The sequence below is a fragment of the Ailuropoda melanoleuca genome, chromosome 3 (genome assembly GCF_002007445.2).
Source record: "Ailuropoda melanoleuca isolate Jingjing chromosome 3, ASM200744v2, whole genome shotgun sequence".
NCBI classification, from domain to species: domain Eukaryota; kingdom Metazoa; phylum Chordata; class Mammalia; order Carnivora; family Ursidae; genus Ailuropoda; species Ailuropoda melanoleuca.
In genome coordinates this window covers 1,996,554-2,018,080 of record NC_048220.1, presented here as the reverse complement: position 1 = coordinate 2,018,080, position 21,527 = coordinate 1,996,554, and the positions used below count along the sequence as shown (strand labels likewise).

Below are 21,527 nucleotides of genomic sequence, written 5' to 3'. Positions count from 1 at the left end.
TTGGGAGTGGGGCCATAGTGCTAGTAAAGTTTGAGTTGGGCCACTAGTCCTATGCCAGATCCCCCAAAGCATTATAGTGGGTGGGGGCTGTGTGCTAGGGTAGCCATGTGCATGAGGCTGGGTGTGGAGCACATCCATGGCTGGGCACGGTGCATGATGGTGGCTGGGGAGGCTCAGCTGGGTGTGGCATGGAGGCTGGGCAGGGCATGCTATGGCAGCTGCGCACCTGGTGACTGGTCCCTATGCTAGCTGCGCTTTAAAAAAAAATTTACCCCAGGCCCAGGGCTGAGGCTAGCAGTCTTGGGGTGGCTAAGTCTTTAGGAGAACTGGTGGGCTTGGTGCACTGCTAGCAAGTTAGGTAGCAAGTGTCTGTGCAGCCCCACCTCCTTTAGATGGCTCTGTGTCTATGCTGGGCACTGAGGGAGGAGAATGGCACCTGCCAGCTCCCCTGTTTTTGGAGAAGTCTCCCAGCACTGTCTGAAATCAGTGTGAACAGATCTGTCTCCTGTTTGCCCCAGCGTTGTGCAAACTGCCATTTTTATGTTGCCTCTCCACACAGGCTGCTGTCTCTTTAAGGGTGGTGACCCAGCTGTCACTCACCCTCCCCGCCTGCCTGCACAGTGCTGAGTGAGCTGACTTTTACAGTTTCAGGTTCCAAGTCCCACTGTTTTTACAAACTCATGGAATTCAGACCCTCTGGTTTTTACAGCCAAACACTATGGGGATTAGTCTAATCCATGTGAGCTCCCTGGTGCCAGGGCCCGTTTCTCTGCCCTCTCCATGCCCACAGCTGCCTCCCTCCTGCACGCAGCCTCCCTCTACCTTACTGACCTTCCTAACCTTTCAGCTGCAGCGTCTTCTTTATATTTAGTTGTGGAGTTTGTCCTGCTAGTCTTCAGATTGCTTTCCAGTTTATTGACTTGGATGTGGACGATATCTAGTTGTAAATGTGGGAGGGGGTGAGCTCAGGGTCCTCCTAGTCTGACATCTTCCCAAGCTCCTTCAATTTACCCTTTTTGATGTAAGACTCAAATATTTTTTCCCAGCTATTCCTTTTTTTTTTTTTTTTTGCTTATGGTGGTTTTGCCTTACAAAAATATTTTATTCTTATGTATATGAATTAATTAGTTTTTACTTCTATGATTTCTAGATTTTGTGTTATAGCAGAGAAGAAAACAAAACAAAATGTTCCCCACTCCAAAATGATCAAAGAAATCCCCTGTGTATGTGTGTTTGTGGTTCTTTTTTTCCCTAATACTTTCATGGAGGTGGTAGAAGCAGCAGTATTTTTTACTTTTAGGGATCACTAATATGGGCACATTTAAAAAAATTTTTGCTTAGTTTACTCATGAAAGATCACAGGAGCATGTGGGTGGAGGGGAGGAGAAGAGGGAGAAGCAAGCTCCCTGCTGAGCAGGGAGCCCAATGTGGGGCTTGATCCCAGGACTCTGATCATGACCAGAGTCACCCATGTGTCCTATAATGTGGGCACAGTTTACGTCTTTGATACGTCTGGAGTTTATCCTGACATAAAGACTGAGGTTTAAAGCCAACCTTATTTTTCCTTAATGCTTCATAGTTGTCCTTACACCATCTATTCCCCACTGATGTGAAATGCTACCTTTATCAAATACTAAATACCTGTCTAGGTTTATTTTTAGAATTTGTGTCTCAGAATTACACCAGCTTGTTCATATGCTATAATAGGGCCCCAACCTCATCACTTGCTTTTTTTTTTTTTTTCAGGCACTTTCTAGCTAGAAACAAATGATCTTCATTTTTCCACATGAACTTTAGAATCAATCATGTGTTACTGAAGAAGATTTCATTGCTATTGTTTATTGGGATCATTACAGTTATAGATTAACTTAGAGATGACATCATTCTGATAACAAGTCTTTCCATTCATGCAAATAGGGCATCCAAGAATCTTTCCATAAGTTTAGTCCATCTTTTGTGACTCCTAGAACACTGCAACTTTTCTTCACCTAGTTCTTCAACATGTCTTCTTAATTCCTGGGTATTTGGTCTTTTGCTTGTTCGCTTCTGTTGTAAATGTAATCTTTCCTAATATTACTTTAATTGTAGTTTGTACATAAGGAAAATATTGATTTCTTTATGTTAATTTTGAAACCACACCCCTTACAGAACTCTTTTATTGTCTATTCTAGGGTTTTGTTTGTTTGGGGTTTTTTTTTGGATGAGTTTCATGGGCTTTCCATAAATAAAATCCTTTTATCTACAAATAGGATAATTATACTCCTGCTTTCCATTATTTATATTCTGCCTTTTTTCCCTCTCATCCAGCTGCAGTAGGAAATAATGGTAGTGATGGGTTACATCCTTGTCTGATTCTCTGTTCTTCTTGCCAGCTGTTCCAAAGAAAGCATGGGAAAAGCTTTTGTATACTATTTATTACAGCACTGATTTATTTATTTACTTATTTACTTACTTATTCATTTATTTATTGAGACCCACTTGGAAAGATCCTCAAAGATCAACAACAGAAGAGTTAAGGAGATCATAGTTCAATGGAGTATCACAAAGAGTTGTTACATGAAAATGATACTATATAATATTTGTAAAAACAGTACATAAAAATTGCAGATGTAGTGCTATTCCAACCATCTAAAAAACATCTGCAAATTGGCAGTAGAAATGGAAGTTTATTAAGATGTTAACATTAGTGGTCACTAGGTAACAGGATTAAAAGTGGTTAGTGTTTCTAATTTTTCTTTCTTTTCCAAACTTTACATAATGAGCTTGATACATATGTTATAGTGGGACGGGGACTTTTATTTTAGTAATTCGTGACCAAATGCAATGACTAAAAGTGGAGTTGGTATTAAGCCCCTTTGGGGCTTAACATTAATCTGTACTTGAACTACTTCAAAGAGGTAGATGAGCTCCGAAGGAAGAGCAAACGCAGGACAATGTCACCACTGTACCTATTGGGTTCTTAGAGCCGCACCATCTAATAGACTGTAATGTAAGCCTTATAAATGATTTCTGAGTTTTTGGTAAACACACGAAAAAAAAAAAGAAACAGGTGAAATTCATCTTAATGATATATTTTATTTAACCCTATAAAACCAAAATAATATTATTTCAGCATCTAATCAACATTTTAAAATATTATTTTACATTCTCTTTTTCTACTAAGTCTTAGATATCAGATGTGGATTTTATATTTACAGCACATCTCAACTGAGACTAGGCACATTTCATGCGCTTTTTTTTTTCATTTCATGTGCTTAATAGCCATATATAAAAAAATGGCTTGCATACTGATCAGTGCAGGGCTAGACGCTCTGCTCTGACTTCTAAATATCCAAAAGAGACAGGTAGTGGAAAAGGCTAGCGTGTGTGTGTGTGTGTGTGTGTGTGTGTGTGTGTAGACACAAGGCCAACAAAAAGTGCCTGAAGTATGACAAAGCTCCTGGAAGAAAAACTATCACCTAAAATAACTTAAATACATAAAATAATATCACTTCAATTAAAATGATTTATTTAGCTTCCCAGTGATCCCTCCCACACACATACAACCTTTCACTGAGCGAAATCTCCCAACCTGGACATAAATATTAGGCACCTAGCTGCCTAAAGAGAAAACCCAGTCTTCCCCGCCATAGGTGGCAGGCCAACTAACACCCCAACCTTTCATCATGTGAATTCTTCTGGCATTTCATGAAGACTGCTTGAAGCAACTTCTAGGGGTGTGCTGGCCAATATGGAGGGCATTAGGTACGTGTGCCTATTTATTTATTTATTTAGGATTTATTTATTTTAGAGAGAGAGAGAGAGAGAGAATGCACCAGTGGGTGGGGAGGGACAAAGGGAGAGGTAGAGGGGAAGCACACTCCCTGATAGGGAGCCCCATGCAGGGCTTTATCTCACAACCCTGAGATCTTGACCCCAAACAAAACCAAGAGTCCCACATTTAAGGGATTGAGCCACCCAGGCACCCCTACATGTGCATATTTGAATACAATGTAATCAAAAACAGATTCTCACCACATTAGTCACATTTCAAGTGCTCTGTATAGCTACATGTTGGCCAGGGTAACTGTTGGGGTAGCTCTAGGGGAATCCACTCCCAAACTTCAACCCCTGCATGTGCTTTTGCCTAAAACTGCAGGGCTTGAGAAGGACCTGGTCTCTGCTCCTTCCTAGGGTCTCCCAGCTGTCTTGGTCTCCTCTAACACACTATGCAACTCGCACTGGCATGGGGTTCTGGCATGGAGCCACATATGATAAATAACCCACTGCTACAAGGAAACCCCTTCTATTCCCTCTATTTACCCCACCCCTACATATATAAAAATGAAAATTAGACATAGAATTGATACTGAACATGGGCTCACTCCAGCAAGAAGTGAAATTCATCCAAGTACTTTGCATAACTTGTTTTTTTAAATGCACCTTATTAAAAAAAGTTTGCTTCCAGACATTTTACCTTTTGTCTAAGAACTGATATTAAAAGTTAGCAATATATATAGTTTTGCTAATAATCCAGAAAACAATTAACATTTGAGTGGAAAAATATGTAAACCTCTAATTTTGTTACAGAGATGCATGCTAGAGTAAACAATAAAACAAGGCATTAAACTATTTTATACTAGGTTAACCTTCAGTGAGAATGAAAATATTTCAGGTTAAGATCCAAATCCTGTGAGGGACATAAAATAAAAAGACGGGTTCAAGGAAAAATCCGAAATGATGTAAAATTTGTTAAAAGCGTATGATAGTATTAAATTTAGAGTCTGTTGTACACGTCTGAAAAGAGCGGTTTTTTTTTTTTTAATGTCAGCATTCACAGCGTGCCAAAATATGTTCTTTGCAATTACTTGAGGAAAAACATCTAGCTGTTACTTCCTTAAAAAAGATCACTTTTAAAGTCCTTCCAGGCCGGGGGTTCAGGAGTCGGCACCGGGGGGTGCAATCTGGTCCTGGGGCGCTCTGGCCCGGCGCTGCGCCCGCGCAGCCCAGGCTCTTCTCTGGGCGCGCTCCGTGGCCCGGGGCTGGACTCTCGGAGGGGCCGGACCGGCCCACAGCCGCCGGAGCTCCGCTTCGCCTCCCCGCCTCACTCTGCAAAGCGTTCTGTGTTCAGGTACATAGGTCGTTCGGTGTTTATTCTACCTACCCACTCATTTGCCTTACTCCCTGCCCCACCCCGGAATATAAAGTCCCCGAAAACTGGAAGCTTCGCCAGCACTTTCCCGGCTGCGGCCCCAAGTCCAACGACCAGGCAAGAACCCGGTAAGCTGCACACAAACCAGCCTCCCTCCGCGCCCACGCCTTCCGAGCGCACCACGGGTCACGTGGCCGAAGGGGGAACTATCATCGAGTCCGTCCTCCGGCCTCCCAGAGAGGACTCGGAAGTGCCCTGGAGCCGACGCGGGCCCTTCCGGCCGGGCCGTCCGCGCTTTTGTCCCTCCGGCGGCCGGGCTCCCGCGGCGCCGCCACAGCCAGTACGTGAGTCCGCGGCTGCCCGCGCTCCCGCCCCCGGCCCTTGCCTGCCACGCCCTTCCCTCAGTGGCCGGGTCTTGGCTGCCCCTCGGGCCTCGGGCGGGATATGGGGGGAAGCGTCCCCCCTCCCCCTACGCACTTCGGGAGGCACGTTCCGGGGGAGTGGAGCGGAGGGAGGACCTCAGGCCGGCCGAGGGGTGTGGGGCGTGCCCCTGGAACAGACTGGTTTCTCTGTGGGCCCCACTGTGGCCGTGCGAGCGGCCAGGGCCGGGTTGGGGGTGCCCGGTGTCCGGAGACAGGCTGGGGCCTGGCTCTTGTCTTTTCTCTACTGTTCGCTGCTTTCCCGGGCCGGAAGGGAACCCTGGACACGAGCGCTTTAAAATCACCCCCTTGGCTTGCCCCCTTGCAGTGAAGTTTGGCCCCAGGACTTGTGATGAGGAGCGTTGGAGGGACCCCTAGGGGTGATCCGATTCGATCTCCCCCAGCTCCTCCCTCTCCCCCAGCTTTTTCCCCACGGTTGGAGGGATGATGTTGAGAGGCTCCTGCCACAGGTGCGGATGGAGCCCCGGGGAGCCGCCTCCAGGCCCTTGCTCTGGGGAACCTCACCTGTGTACAGACTGGGGGAGGAGCGGAGGAGCGGCCCGGGCTCCGAGAGCTGAGTTGTCTCGGGGGAGCGTCTGAGAGGCACCTGGACGCAGGGACAGCGGGGACCGTGCGGATGCGAAAGATGAAGGGGACGTGCCAGGGCTCGGTGTGCTGCTTGCTCTAAGACGTATGGACTAGGTGGCCACCGGGCTATTTTCTTTTCGAAAGCACGAGGGTTTTGTTTTGTTAATAAATTTTTAAGTACGTTTACTCCTTTGTTTAATATTAATATGGTTCAGATGTTTAAAATATAAGCCGGTACCAGTGAAAAGGTTTGCTCCCGCTCAGTCGTCTTCCCATGCCCCTCAAACCCCTAGATAATCACATTTGTTAGAGTGTAGCCATCCAGTTTCTTTATGCAAATACTGGCAAATGTGAATGTAGTTAGTTCCCCTTTTTTCACACAGGTGGCAGGGTACTCTCCAGAGTTCTGTCCCCTTGCTTCTTTCTCTTCGTGTATTTTAGGATCATCAGAACACAAAGAGCTTTTAAAAAACGAACAAAAACACAGCACTGTGGTATCGGATTGGCTATTGTTTGGATGTTTTGAATGTTCCATAATTTTTTAGATCTATTCAGAGCCATTCGGGTTGTTTTCAGCTTTTTGTTACTTCAACAATGGTGCACTCAATGACGTTCTACTAGGGCATATGTTAGCAAGGGTTTTTAAAGAAGGGATCAATCAAAATAATTTTTGTTTTACCTTAGCCAGTTATCGGTAAATTGTTAAATATGCCAAATCATGATTATAACAGCTCCTATAGAGTGTTTAAGGAAAAAATAAAATCAAGTAGGTTTTCTCTCTTGGACCTTGTGTTGATGATGCTTAGCCGTATGCTAGCCTAATAAACTAACTGTATTCATGACTCCCTTCCAGCCATTGTCTGCCCCTTTAGCTTCAGAAAATCTCTCAGCCTCCCTTTCAGAATATCTTTTGCTTACCTTTTCCCCCAGGATGACTAGAAATCTCTTCACCGCTACCAGGTATGAGAATGTTCTGTTTCATTTTTTACTTTAAGGAAAAATCACCTTTAATCCTTATTTCTACTTTTAAGCAATAGAACCAACTCATGTTAACCATTTATAGTTTATTCATAAACTAAATGCAGTAATAACTAAAGCACACACCATATTCTCTCTTTTCATCTGTATATCACTGTCTCACTTCTTGGTTCCATCTTTTATCTATGTCATTCTTCAACTTCCTAGATATCTTTCTCCTGAATTGATAAAGCATTTTGTGCCCACATGCCTTGTTTTTTCATTTTCTTTCTCTGGTCATTTCCAATTCAAATATAATATCCAAGAACTCAAGGTACAGAATCCAGGTGTCACACTTAAGGGCAGATTGACTTGTGGCATGTGTTTGGTAATCTGGAAATCCAGCGGAGCTGCTGATGTGTTGCTTGTTGCAGCCTGTTAATAGGCAGGACTTTCTGGGCAGAATGAGCCACAATTCTTTTGTGTGTTGTCCAGGCTCTTGAGAAGTGGTTCCTGACTCCTGGGGCAGGGACAGCAAGAATCAGGGGCCGGTTCTTACTATGTAGACAGGCTTTTTGGGGCATTGATAGTAGAACATGAACAAGTGCAGAGGTGGTGGGACATGTGTAATTTGGAAGGAGTGGATGGCATTCTAAAGCTGGCTGTTGGGTCATGCTTCCTGCTGACAACTAGAGAGGAGTTAGAGAGCAGTTTCCCAACCAGCTTGTAGAACCTTTAAGAAATTAAACCTTTCCAGCCTGCTCTATGCAGGAGTTGTGCTTTTTTTTTTTTTTCTTAAAGATTTTATTTATTTATACGACAGAGATAGAGACAGCCAGCGAGAGAGGGAACACAAGCAGGGGGAGTGGGAGAGGAAGAAGCAGGCTCACAGCGGAGGAGCCTGACGTGGGGCTCGATCCCATAACGCCGGCATCACGCCCTGAGCCGAAGGCAGACGCATAACCGCTCTGCCACCCAGGCGCCCCATGGAGTTGTGCTTTTGGAGTGATTATTTTCTCCTGTCATGGGGGATGTATAACTTAGCCAACACATCAGTCTTGTCTTTTTTTTAAGTTGTTATTTAAATTCCAGTTAGTTAACATACAGTGTAATACTAGTTTCAGGTACACAATATAGTGATTCAGCATTTCCATAGAACACTGAGTACTCCTCACAACCAGTGCCCTCCTCAGTCCCCATCACCTGTTTCCCCCACCGCTAGCCACTTCCCCTCTGGTAACATCAGTTTGTTCTCTGGAGTTAAGAGTCTGTTTTTTGATTTGCCCCCGCCTCTCTTCTTTCCCCTTTACTCGTTTGTTTTGTTTCTTAAATTCCACTTATAAGTGAAATCATACAGCTATTTGTCTTTCTCTGACTGGCTTATTTCGCTTAGCATAATTCTCTAACTCCATCTATGTTCTTGCAAATGGCAAGGTTTCACTCTTTTTTATGGCTGAGTAATATTCCATTGTATTTATATATACCATGTCTTTATCTGTTCATCAGTGGACAGACACTTGAACTGTTTCTGTATCTTAGCTGTAGTAAATGATGCTACTATAAACATTGGGGTGCATGTGCCCCTTCAAATCACTATTTTTGTATCCTTTGGTTAAATACCTAGTAGTGCAATTGCTAGGTCCTAGGGTAGTTCTATTTTTAACTTTTTGAGCAACCCCCATACTGGTTTCCAGGGTGGTTTCACCAGTTTGAATTCCCACCAGCAGTGCAGGAGGAGGGTTCCCCTTTCTCTGCATCCTCGCCAACACCTGTTGTTTCTGATTAATTTTAGCCATTCTGACAGGTGTGAGGGGGTATCTCATTGTACTGTTGATTTGTGTTTCCCTGATAATGAGTGATGTTGAGCATTTTTTCATGTATCTGTTGGCCATATGGATGTCTCCTTTGGAAAAATGCCTGTTCATCTCTTCTGCCCATTTTTTAATTCTTTTATTTGGTTTTTGGGTGTTGAGTTTTATAAATTCTTTATATATTTTGGATACTAACTCTTTATCAGATATGTCATTTTCAAATATCTTATTTCATTCTGTAAGCTGCCTGTTAGTTTTGTTGATTATTTCCATCCCTGTGCAGAAGAAGCTTTTTATTTTGATGAAGTCCCAATTGTTTCTTTTTGCTTTTGTTTCCCTTGCCTCAGGAGACATGTTGAGAAAGAGGTTGCTCTGGCCAATGTCAAGGAAGTTACTATGTGTGTTCTCATCTAGGATTTTTTTATGGTTTCAGATCTCATTTAGGTCTTTTATCCATTTTTTAAAGAGATTTATTTATTTTAGAGAACAAGAGAGAGCATGCACACAAGTGCGGGGAGGGACAGAGGGGGGAGTGAATCTCAAGCAGACTCCCTGCTGAGCAGGGAGCCTGACACAGGGCTCCATCTCATGACTCTGAGATCGTGACCTGAGCCAAAATCAAGAGTCAGACACTACTGCCTGAGCCAACCAGGGCACCCCATCCATTTTGAATTTATTTTTTGTGCATGGTATAAGAAAGTGGTCCAGTTTCATTCTTTTGCATGTTGCTGGCTAGTTTTTCCAGCACCATTTGTTGAAGAGACTGTCTTTTCCTATTGGATATTCTTTCCTGCTTTGTCGAAGGTTAATTGACCATATAATTTTGGGTTCATTTCTGGGTTTTGTATTCTGTTCCATTGGTCTGTATGTCTGTTTTTGTGCCAGTACCAAACTGTTTTGGTCATTGGAGCTTTTTAATATACCTTGAAGTTCGGGATTGTGATGCTTCCAGCTTTGCTTTTCTTTTTCAAGGTTGCTTTGTTTATTCAGAGTCTTTTCTGGTTCTCTACAAATTTTAGATTGCTTGTTCTAGCTCTGTGAAAAATGCTGTTGGTGTCTTGATAGGGCACATAAGTTTTGATTGGCTTATAATAACCTCCTCCAGACTCCAGTACTCAGTTCTCTCTCCAATTCATTCTTCCACTGCAAGTTGTATGAGGGATCTTTATTTCTTTTATTTTTTGTTATGAAAAAATTTAAACACACGGGAAAGTGAAATAGTACAATGAACTCCATACACTCATTGCTCAGGTTCAATAATTATCATAATTCTGCTACATTTGTCTCACCTTTCTTTTTTTATTTTTTCTTTATTAAAGTATTTGAAATTTTTTTAAAGATTTTATTTATTTATTTGACAGCACGAGCAAACATGAGTTGGGGGAGGGACAGAGGGGGAGGGAGAAGCAGAATCCCCACTGAGCAGGGAGCCCAATGTGGGGCTCGATCCAGGAGCCGTGTTGATTATGACCTGAGCTGAAGGCAGACGCTTAACTGACTAGGCCACCCAGGCACCCCTTAGGAAATTTCAGACATCATGCCATTTCATCCTAGCATACTTGAGTCTACAAAAAAAAAAAAAAAAGACATTTCTAACATAGCCACAATGCCATTATCACACCATCCTAAATTAATTCTGATTCCTTGATATTATCTATGAAAGGTTGGCAAACTACTGGGCCTACAGTCTGTTTTTGTATGACCTGCAAGCTAAGAATTCTTTCTACATTTTTAAAAGGATGTTTAAGAGTGCCTGGGTGGCTCAGTTGTTTGAGCGACCACCTCTTGATTTCCGCTCAGGTCATGATCTCAGGGTCGTGAGATCGAGCCCCATGTCTGGCTCATGCTGGATGTGGAGCCTGCTTAAGATTGTTTCTGTCCCTTTACCTCTTCCCCTCACTCCGCTCCTTGCGCTCGCTGTCTCTAAAAAAAAAAAATGAGAAAAAAAAAGTTAAAGGATGTTTAAAAGCAAACAAAAATTAGTGACAGAGTCATATATGACCCACAAAGCCTAAAATATTTTTTATTCCTTTTCAGAAAAGGTTACCAACTCCTGATTTAAAAGAATATGTGATCTTCCAAAATGCATACCTTAGTTTGCTATTCCTTTGCCTAAAACTCCTCAGGATCAAGTCTGCCCTTGTTAGTGTGAAGGGCAAACCCTGGTGCAGCCCTTCCTTTTGCCCACCTGTCCAGCTGTGCCCACCACCCTCTGCTCCAGAGGGCAATGAACACTAGTTCCTTTGCACCTGTTCCTCCCTCTGCTGGAACTACTCTTTCTGAAGCTTTCCTAATCCTTCAAAGCAGAGTTGGTCCCTTCTGTCTCCTCTCTGATCTGTGTCCTGTGTCTGCTATTTTTATCTTGTGTTAGTTTTTTTGGTTTGGTTTGGTTTGGTTTGGTTTGGTTTGGGTTTTTTTTGCCATATTTTATTTCCTGCAGATCTACTAGTCTGCCAGCTCCTTGATGACAAGATCTTACCTATATCTACATCCCTAGGACCAGCCCAGTACCTGGGCAAAAAAAGCAGGATATGGATCGTAATCTAAATTCTTGGGCAACATGAAGCCTCAAAGATAACAGATACTAGAATACATTTTATTGTTTGTAAAGAAAACTTAATATTTTGTTAGAAACTCTTGATTGTGTTTATATTTTAGCAGATGTCTTTTTTGGGGCTACTAGAACAAAGTACACACTGGATGGTGTATAAACAGCAGAAATTTATTTCTTATACTTCTAGAGACTGGGAAGTCCAAAATCAAGACACCAAAGAATCTCTGTGATGACTTTTTTATAAGAACACTAATCCCGTTCGAGAAGATTCTGCTCTCATGACCTAAGCACCTCTCAGAGCCCCACCCCCCACACCTGCCCCAAAACAATAATCTCTGAGGGTTAGGATTATAACATGAATTTGGGAGGAGGGGACTTAAATATTCAGACCATAGCAGCAGCATTTATCCTATTACTGACTTTTTATGTCTTGGCACTTCTCTGCCTATATTGACTGACCTTTTCTTAGACTCAGCATTGATAAATATGAATCTCATTGCAAACGATCAATTTTCAATGAAGAAGCACATTTATATTAATTTGCTTTGATATCAGTCATTAAGAGGTTGGGTGAACTACACTGGGTGATAGTACACTGTGCCTGCATCCAAACAGGAGGTTAATTTAAGCGTGCCTGAAACAGGGAGACTCCTGGTGTCTGCCTAGGTCAGAAGGGTAACCAGTGAAATATTTGTGATGTCATGCAGACCAGACCAGTCAGCAGCCACACAGGGAATCTCAGGGACTGTGAAGTGGATGAAGAATTAGCCTATCAGAGAAAGTCAGGGGAAGAGTCCCACTGGGTCAAGGATTAGTGAATGCAGTAGCAGTGAGGGGTGGGTTAGCGTGGCCCTTTGGTGTCCAGCCAGTCACTTGAGGTGGCCATATGCAGAAAGCTTCAAGCGCTGCACTAAGTAGCCTGGGAAGACTTGATATTGGGGAGTGACCAGGTGTGCATTTTTCAAAACTTAAGGTAGGGAGACTATGGCAGAATTTCAAAAGGATAATTTAGGAAGGCTTAAACTAAGGCCTTTAGCAGTGGGAATGGAATTGGGATTAGGGACTTGAAGTATTGGTAATAGAATCAGCTGGTCCTCGGGGCTCTTTTGGATATGGAAGGGTGAGGCAAGGAGAAGAGCCCACTCTGATTTAGGCAAAGGGGAGGACGAGGATAGACAGGAGGGTCTATAATTGAAGAGAGCAGGCTGGGCCAGAGATGATTGAGAGGTGGCTTGTAGGAATGGCAGGAGCCACCCAGATAGATCTGACTGCCCAGGGAGAATATGTGGGGTCAGAAGAGGAAAGGTTTAAGATGGAACAGGGAGGCTAGAGACATCTAAGAGACAGCAGGTGGGGGAGTCAATGCCTGGCCCCAAAGAAGCTAATGCAGTGTGGTCTGAATGCAAGAAATCAGATGGGAGATGGACATGACCACTTTTTCAAGAGATAACTGTGAATAGGAAGCAGGATGGCAAAAGCAGTATCTGGAGGGGAAGGTATAGTTAAGGGAATTTTAAATTTACTTTTTGACCTTTTTTAAGCTTTTTATTTTTGAAAAGTTTTAAATATATAGAAAAATGTCAAGAATAAGAATGGTAAAAAGATAGTGTTTACTCATTCACCTATAGCTAACATTTTACTTCATTTTGTCTTCCCTCTCTTCTCTTTCGTACATATAGTTTTTTCCTAAACTGCTTGAAGACAATGCATATGTCATGGCCTCCTGCCCATAAATATTTCAGTATATATTTACTAAGGATAGGGATGTTCTCTTGCCTGAGTACAGTACAGCTGTCACCTTCAGTACATTCAAAGTTGATACTATGCGATCTGTATTCCAGTTTTGTCAATTGGCACAATTATTCTTTTTATAATTTTCCTTCCAGTACAGACCCACTAAGGTCAGGTATTAAGTATAGTGGTCAAGTCTCTTTAGCCGTCTTTAATCTAGAACATTTCTGTAGCCTCTCTTGTCTTTTATGAAAATGATACTTCTGAAGAATACAAATACTACTTTGAGTAGAACAGTCTACATGTTGGATCTACCCAATGTCTGCTTGTGATTTTGAAGCTCAGGTGATGCATTCTCATAGGCGATGTGTCCTCAGGATGTCACTTCTGGAGCGCATGGTGTCCCTCTGCCACCATTGGTGATCTTAATTTAGAACACTTGGCCAAGGCATTGTCTGATTTCTCCACTGTGTAATTGCTGTTTTTTCCTTTTCATTCTAGGGGCAATATTTTTAGATCGTGTATTTACCGCCCCTTCTCAAAATTTACCCCCACATTTAGAATCCAGTGATAATTCTCTCCTGATCCAGTCTGCTCAGATAGTTACCGAATGCTGTTTTTTTTGTTTAAAGATTTTATTTATTTATTTGACAAAGAGAGAGACAGACAGCGAGAGAGGGAACACAAGCAGGGGGAGTGGGAGAGGAAGAAGCAGGCTCCCAGCAGAGCAGTGAGCCTGATGTGGGGCTCGATCCCAGAATGCGGGGATCACGCCCTGAGCCGAAGGCAGACGCTTAACGACTGAGCCACCATGCGCCCCAGAATGCTGGTTTTGGTTGGGGTTTTTTTTGTTTTGTTTTTTGTTTTTTCCAACTCTGCTCCTCTCCCCACATTTACCAACTGGCCCTGACATTCTGCTGTGAGTAAGTGGCCTCTCTTTCTCCCTTGTTTGTATATGTATGGATTCATAAATTCCCACTTTCAATGGTTTATAATTTACTGTACGTAATTATTATGGAGCCTAAATTGGGTGGTCGGGCTGGCCTATGGTCTTGTGACATGCCCCTGTCGTTTTTAAGCATCTCCTTACTTGTTGGAGTAACAAGATGCCACGGCTCATCTTGTGTGTATTCTGCCCCAGCCTAGAATCTGCCATTTCTCTGAGGAGCTCTGGTTCCTTTTAGTAGACAATGGGAGTAGAGACCAAGAACAGGGTGTTAGATGTGCTTATGACCACTAAGGTGTTTTTTGCTTCTTAGCTTTTCAGCAGAGAGCTAGGGAATATGTGTACATATATACACATGCAAATATACATACATGTGAGTGCATAGACATGTGCATGCACACATGTAATTTAGAAATCATGAATTCACACCGATACCTCTGATTCATCCCCACAGGGTTCTTTCTTGCCTTCCCCTATTCCATATTTATATTTCTTCCTTCAGGAAGAAACTGCTTAAAAATTCAGTTGTTTTCAGGGCTTCTCCACCACCCCCTCCATCCTTCCCAATACTGAGAGAATATAGTATATGATTACAAATTCTGTGATATTATATGCCTAAATTATGGGTTAGTTCTTTGTTTCTTTTTGTTCCCTTCCTGTGGTCACAATATCCATGTGAAACACAGATGAGTTCATTTGTTGCCGTGTGTTTTGTGGTTCAGCTGCTTTTCCTTTTTCAAATTCTCATTGATTTAATTTGATTCTTTGAATATGCAGAACATTATCATCCTTCTATAGTAAAAACTATGCAAAAAGCTGTACTTAGAGTGTCTCTCTTCCCTATCCCTTTGCTCTGTTCTCACCACTCCACCACTTACAGGTAATGGGGCTTTATTGATTTCTGGTTTCTCTCATTACTATAAAGATAAGCAGTTATATGTTTGTTTTCTTATTTTTCTTTCAAACATAAAGCATAGCATATATGCTGTTTTTCTCTTTACATGGTATCCTGGAAGTTGCTCCCTCTCAGTCAGTTGTTAGAGATGTTCCACATTCTTGCTTAGTACTCCATTGCATATGTGTGCCATAGTTTATTTAACTGGTCTTCTGTGCTAGGACACTCAGGTAGTTTACTAGATTCTGTAGTTACAAATAATGCTACCATGAATAGCTTTGTGCACATACACTATTTTGTATTGTTGGAAGTAGATCGTCGGTATAAATTCCTAGATGGGATTTCTGGATTGAAGTATAAATGCATACAGTTCACTTAAATATTGGCAGATGCCCCTCAACAGGGGTTATGCCCCTTTGCAGTCCCATTAATATATGAGAGCGCCTGTTTCTGCCACAGCCTACCCAACAGTGTGTTGTCATGCTTTTAATATGACAGATGAGAAGTGGTATCTTAGTGTAGCTCTTACTTGCGTTTCTCTTTTGAGTGAATTGAAAACGCGTTTAAGGGATATTTTAATATTTCTTTTTGTAAATTGTCTGTTCATGTCTCTTGTACATTTTTCTATAGGAATTTTAGTCTATTTTTTCAACTTTTAAAAAATTTTTATATAAGGGATATTGGCGCTTATATATGATGCACGTTGCACATACTTTTTTTCATTTGTCATTTCTCTAATTTTGCTTATAGCATTTTTGCCATGTAATTTATACTTATACAGCCAGTTTATCCATCCTGTCATTGAATGTGAGGCATGGTTTGAGAGCTGTCTCTTCTCAGGTTCTGAAGGCGCTCACTCGTGTTCTTCTGGTGTTTGTATGGCAGCATGTTTTTATATTGAGAGCTCTGCTCCACTTGGGGTGACATTCTTGAGTATGGTATAAAGAATGATCTGATTTTATCTTTTTCCAAAGGGCTTTATAGTTGTTCCAACACTATTCTAAAGACCATCTTTGCCCCAGTAATTTGATATATCATCTTTATCATATGGTTGGTTTCTGTATGTAATTAGGATTATTTCTGGACTTTGAATTCTATTCCTTTTCTCTGTACACTGGTACCATGCTGCTTTAGTTACAGAGGCTTTGTGCTGTATTTTAATACCTAATGTGGCTAGTCCCCACTCACAGCCCTTTTATGTTTCTCTCTAGCAATTTTTGTGTTTATTTATTTTTTTAATTTTAAGTAGGCTCCAGGCCCAACATGGGGCTTAAACTCAGGATCCTGAGACTGAGAGTCGCATGCTCTACTGACTGACCCAGCCAGCACACCTTGTATATTTATTTTAGCGGATTTGGTTCTATGGCTGTAGGAACTTACATCTTTCTCTCCTGAGGGCTGAGGATGAATAGAGGTGGAGGGACCAAGGCCAAAGGGAGCGAATGGTCCTGATGTGTGTGGGAGCAGGATTCAGAGCACAGATAAAAGGCTTGTTGCTGTTGATGGTTCTGGAATTCCACTGCCTTCCCAGTAGCCCTCACATTTAAGCAACATGGACTGCTCTGCCCCAAGTCATGGAGACAAGTGGAGTGCCTTCAGGGGGAACAAAGAATCCCTGCCTGAGCCGTAAAATCTGTTTTAGGAAGGAGTTTACCTTTCCTAAGTCCTGTGCTTTATACCCAGGTTCCAACCCTGATCAAATAACCCAACCTCAAATAATAAAAGTAATAATTATGCAAATAGTACTTAGCAAGTAGTAGGCATTGTTCACAACACTTTAAGTAACTTTCGCAAGGTCATGCAGCTGGATATTTGAACCCAGGTAGTAGTATTTCCTTTGCTTGGTGGTTTGTATTTTAGCTTCTAATCTTTGATATGCTGTGATTGCAGTTAGCTTGTTCATAAAGTAGGAATGAAGGCCTCTTTGCCTGGCACGCTGGAGCATGCCCTTCCATATAGATTTCCTCCCTGACTACCCACTTTCCAGGATCAGGTTTTCCTTGGAGGGGAAGTCCAGGAGGCCAGACCAACTCCTGGAAGTTGCAGTTTGCTTTCTTTCTCATGTCTGTCATGACTCTCTTCATGCTTTCGTTACCATTGCCCCAATACCACCACTTAGGTACTGATTTCTTCCCTTTTTTAGCTTTGCCTCTTTAGTTCTGCTGATTATGTCTCTTTGGTCTTACTTATTGATTTTTCTGTTTCCTCTTATTCAGAGATTTCTGCTACTCTTTGTTTTTTCATGACTAGGTAATTGTTTCCAAAAACTGATCAATGTTGTCCTTGGTTCTGTGCATCATTTCAACCCATTTCAACTTGCCCTCATGCTAAACTGTTATGCAAGAATGGAAAACTCTTTGTTCCATTGAAAATCCAGGGCTCTAACATTTTAACATTAGCTCCACAGGGGCAGAAATTTTGGCATATCCCCTCTTGTATCCCCTGTAGTTAAAAATGGTACTTAATCACACAGCATGCAGTCAATAAACATTTGTCAAGTGAATGAGTAAATTTGGATGTAATTCTTTCAGTTTCCTCTAAATAAAATGAACAAGTATCGTTTTCATTTTCTTGGTTTAGTGTCACATTTGAAGACAAGGGGCACTGAGGATGAGAAATCAGCTGAAAAGTATGAAAATGTTGGAAATGCAGAATCTCTGTGGCCAAAAGTGGAAGGTCTTCACAAGGATCATATACAGGAATATAAGGTTGGTGAAACTTGTGATTGGAATAGCAAGGTAGAGAGTCAGCTGGAAAACCCTGAGGGAAAAAGAATGAAGGAAGACAAAAGTGGCATCAGGGAAAAGATTGGCAAAGCCAAGAACACAGCAAATATAAAGACGGAACAGGAAGACGAGGCATCTGAGAAAAGCTTACTTCCAAGTTCAAAACATGTTATACATCAGACTGTCCCTATAGAACAGATAAGCAGTGAACAAGACAAATGTGTGGAGAACATTAATGGAACCTCTCACCCTGGTCTACAGCAGAAAACCAGTGCTGTTAAGAAGTCACACAAATGTGATGAGTGTGGGAAGTCGTTCAAATATAATTCCCGCCTTGTTCAACATAAAATTATGCACACTGGGGAAAAACGCTACGAGTGTGATGACTGTGGAGGGACTTTTCGGAGCAGCTCGAGCCTTCGCGTCCACAAACGGATCCATACTGGGGAGAAGCCGTATAAGTGTGAGGAATGTGGGAAAGCCTACATGTCCTACTCTAGCCTTATAAACCACAAAAGCACCCATTCTGGGGAGAAGAACTGTAAGTGTGATGAGTGTGGGAAATCCTTCAATTACAGCTCTGTTTTGGACCAGCATAAGAGGATCCACACAGGAGAAAAGCCCTATGAATGTGGTGAATGTGGGAAGGCTTTCAGGAACAGCTCTGGTCTCAGAGTCCACAAAAGGATTCACACAGGGGAGAAGCCCTACGAATGTGACATCTGTGGGAAAACTTTCAGTAATAGCTCTGGTCTTAGGGTCCATAAGAGGATCCACACAGGCGAGAAACCTTATGAATGCGATGAGTGCGGGAAGGCCTTCATTACTTGCAGAACACTTCTAAACCATAAAAGCATCCACTTTGGAGATAAACCTTACAAATGTGATGAGTGTGAGAAATCGTTTAATTATAGCTCTCTCCTCATTCAGCATAAAGTGATCCACACTGGAGAGAAACCTTATGAATGTGATGAATGTGGGAAGGCCTTCAGGAACAGCTCAGGCCTTATCGTTCACAAAAGGATCCACACGGGAGAGAAACCTTACAAGTGTGATGTTTGTGGCAAAGCATTCAGCTATAGCTCAGGCCTCGCAGTTCATAAAAGCATTCACCCTGGGAAAAAAGCTCATGAATGTAAGGAGTGTGGAAAATCCTTCAGCTATAACTCACTTCTTCTCCAACATAAAACCATTCATACTGGAGAGAGACCTTACGTGTGTGATTTGTGTGGGAAAACTTTCAGGAACAATTCAGGCCTAAAGGTCCACAGGAGGCTCCATACTGGGGAAAAACCATACAAGTGTGACGTGTGTGGGAAAGCCTATATCTCACGCTCTAGCCTTAAAAACCACAAAGGAATCCATCTTGGGGAAAAGCCCTATAAATGTACCTATTGTGAGAAATCTTTCAATTACAGCTCTGCCCTTGAACAACATAAAAGGATTCATACAAGGGAGAAACCTTTTGGGTGTGATGAGTGTGGAAAAGCCTTCAGAAATAATTCAGGCCTTAAAGTACATAAACGGATCCACACTGGAGAGAGACCTTACAAATGTGAAGAATGTGGGAAAGCCTACATCTCACTCTCAAGCCTTATAAATCATAAAAGTGTACACCCTGGGGAAAAACCCTATAAGTGTGATGAGTGTGAAAAAGCCTTCATCACATACCGAACCCTTATAAACCACAAAAAAATTCATCTTGGGGAGAAGCCCTACAAATGTGATGTATGTGAGAAATCTTTTAATTACACTTCACTCCTTTCTCAACACAAAAGGGTCCACACTAGAGAGAAACCTTATGAATGCGACAGGTGTGAGAAGGTCTTCAGAAACAACTCAAGCCTTAAAGTGCATAAAAGAATCCATACTGGGGAGAAGCCCTATGAATGTGATGTGTGTGGAAAAGCCTACATCTCACACTCAAGCCTTATTAACCATAAAAGTACCCACCCCGGCAAGACACCCTACACATGTGATGAATGTGGAAAAGCTTTTTTCTCAAGCAGAACTCTTATAAGCCATAAAAGAGTCCATCTTGGGGAGAAACCCTTCAAATGTATTGAATGTGGGAAATCTTTCAATTACAGTTCACTCCTTTCTCAACACAAGAGGATCCACACAGGGGAAAAACCTTATATATGTGATAGGTGTGGAAAGGCATTCCGGAACAGCTCAGGCCTCACAGTGCATAAAAGGATTCACACAGGCGAGAAACCCTATGAATGTGATGAGTGTGGGAAGGCATACATCTCACACTCAAGTCTTATTAACCATAAAAGTGTCCACCGTGGGCAGCAGCCCTATAATTGTGAGTGTGGGAAATCCTTCAATTACAGATCAGTTCTTGACCAACACAAAAGGATCCACACCGGAAAGAAGCCATACCGATGTAATGAGTGTGGGAAGGCTTTTAATATCAGATCAAATCTCACCAAGCATAAAAGAACCCATACTGGAGAGGAATCTTTAAATGTGACAAGTATGGGAAGTCACAGTGACACATCACAGACGAGAACTCATGAGGGAGGGAATGTTGTGGACGGGACCAAGATGAGCATATCTGTAGGAGGCAGAGCTTACCAAGTCTCAACTCAAATGGAAGAAAAACCTTACGAATGTATGAATATCTGAGCTCTTCATTCATGGCTTGTAACTTACATAGTATAAGTGAAACTGCGAGTACTCTTCAGTGTGACCTTCACGTGGCCAGCAAGGAAGCCTCCAGTGTCAAGGTGGTTGAGCCGTTATGGAACACAAAATAGTTTATACTGGGGATAAAACCTATCAAAGTGACGGTGATTTAAAAACCTTCAAAATAAGCAGACATTTCTGGACGTAAAACACATGGATGAGGAAAGGACTTCACTTAGAAGTCATATAGTTACCATCAGAAATTTCTTATTTGGGTAAATTCTGTGAATAGAATTGGGGGAAATTCAGGTGCAGCTTTGAATCTTAATTATACATTGGTCAGTGGGGAAAAAATACAAGAAGGGCCTCCCAACAGGCAAATTCAGGGAGAGAGAGGCTTCAGGGAATATAAATTTATTTAATAGTAGTGATCATAAAGTATAAATTTGATATAATTGAATAATTTGTGAGGGGTGATGATAAATTTTGAAACAAAGTTGGATTTTGTTGTAGGAAGAGTAAAAAGTATAGACGTGAATCTAGCAGGAAATAGTCATTTAAAAAATGCAAGTTGATTGGACTATATGGTTGTAATGTTGTAATACACTGGTTAAATGGGAGAAACTTTTAAAAAATGTCAAATGAACCCCCTCAATTAATGATGAAGTGTGATGAGTGTAAACCTCACACATTATGCTACAAATGCAAGGTTCTGCCGTAGACAGAAACTCAGCACATTAAATAACTAATGGAACACAAACATGAATTTGCACCTGCACAAAAATAATTGATTCAGGGATTCATGTGAATAGGAATGCTGAGGTGATTTTACTGGAAGAGCTAGAAAGCTAAGTAGCTATTGATAATTGAGGGTTTGGAGGAAATTCGTGCTTCTTAATAATCCTGTTAAATGTTTGGTTGTTTTGGAATGTGTTATTGTAAAGATTTCATGCACTTCCTGTGTATTGTCTGTTGTAAAATGTTATGAATACTTTGTTCAGGGCTCAGTCTGTCTTGGCCATGAAGAGCCAGATAGTCGTGGTGAGGTAAGGTGGAACTCCAATAAAGAAATTCCTCAAAAGTACACAGGCTCTGACTGACTCTGGATGGAGCAGTCCACAGAGAAAGCAGTTTG

General features: G+C 42.0%; 1 protein-coding gene and 1 long non-coding RNA gene across 5 annotated transcripts in view; one reads left to right on the top strand and one right to left on the bottom strand.

Moving 5' to 3' along the window:
- Nucleotides 1–5,344: 5,344 nt before the first annotated feature.
- Nucleotides 5,345–21,519, top strand: ZFP62 (ZFP62 zinc finger protein). The gene is made up of 2 exons (XM_034655791.1): nt 5,345–5,471; nt 17,613–21,519. Coding segments are annotated over exons 1-2 (2,781 nt in total). The 5' UTR covers nt 5,345–5,470; the 3' UTR covers nt 20,393–21,519.
- Nucleotides 9,720–21,527, bottom strand: part of LOC105234632 — a 45,699-nt gene continuing 33,891 nt past the window's right edge. For 2 of the 4 annotated variants that reach the window (XR_002141470.2, XR_002141471.2), the window contains one exon: nt 9,720–10,829. This is a non-coding gene — a long non-coding RNA (uncharacterized LOC105234632). The remainder of the gene's footprint in view (nt 10,830–21,527) is intronic. The other 2 variants (XR_002141469.2, XR_002141468.2) reach the window with 2 other exon arrangements.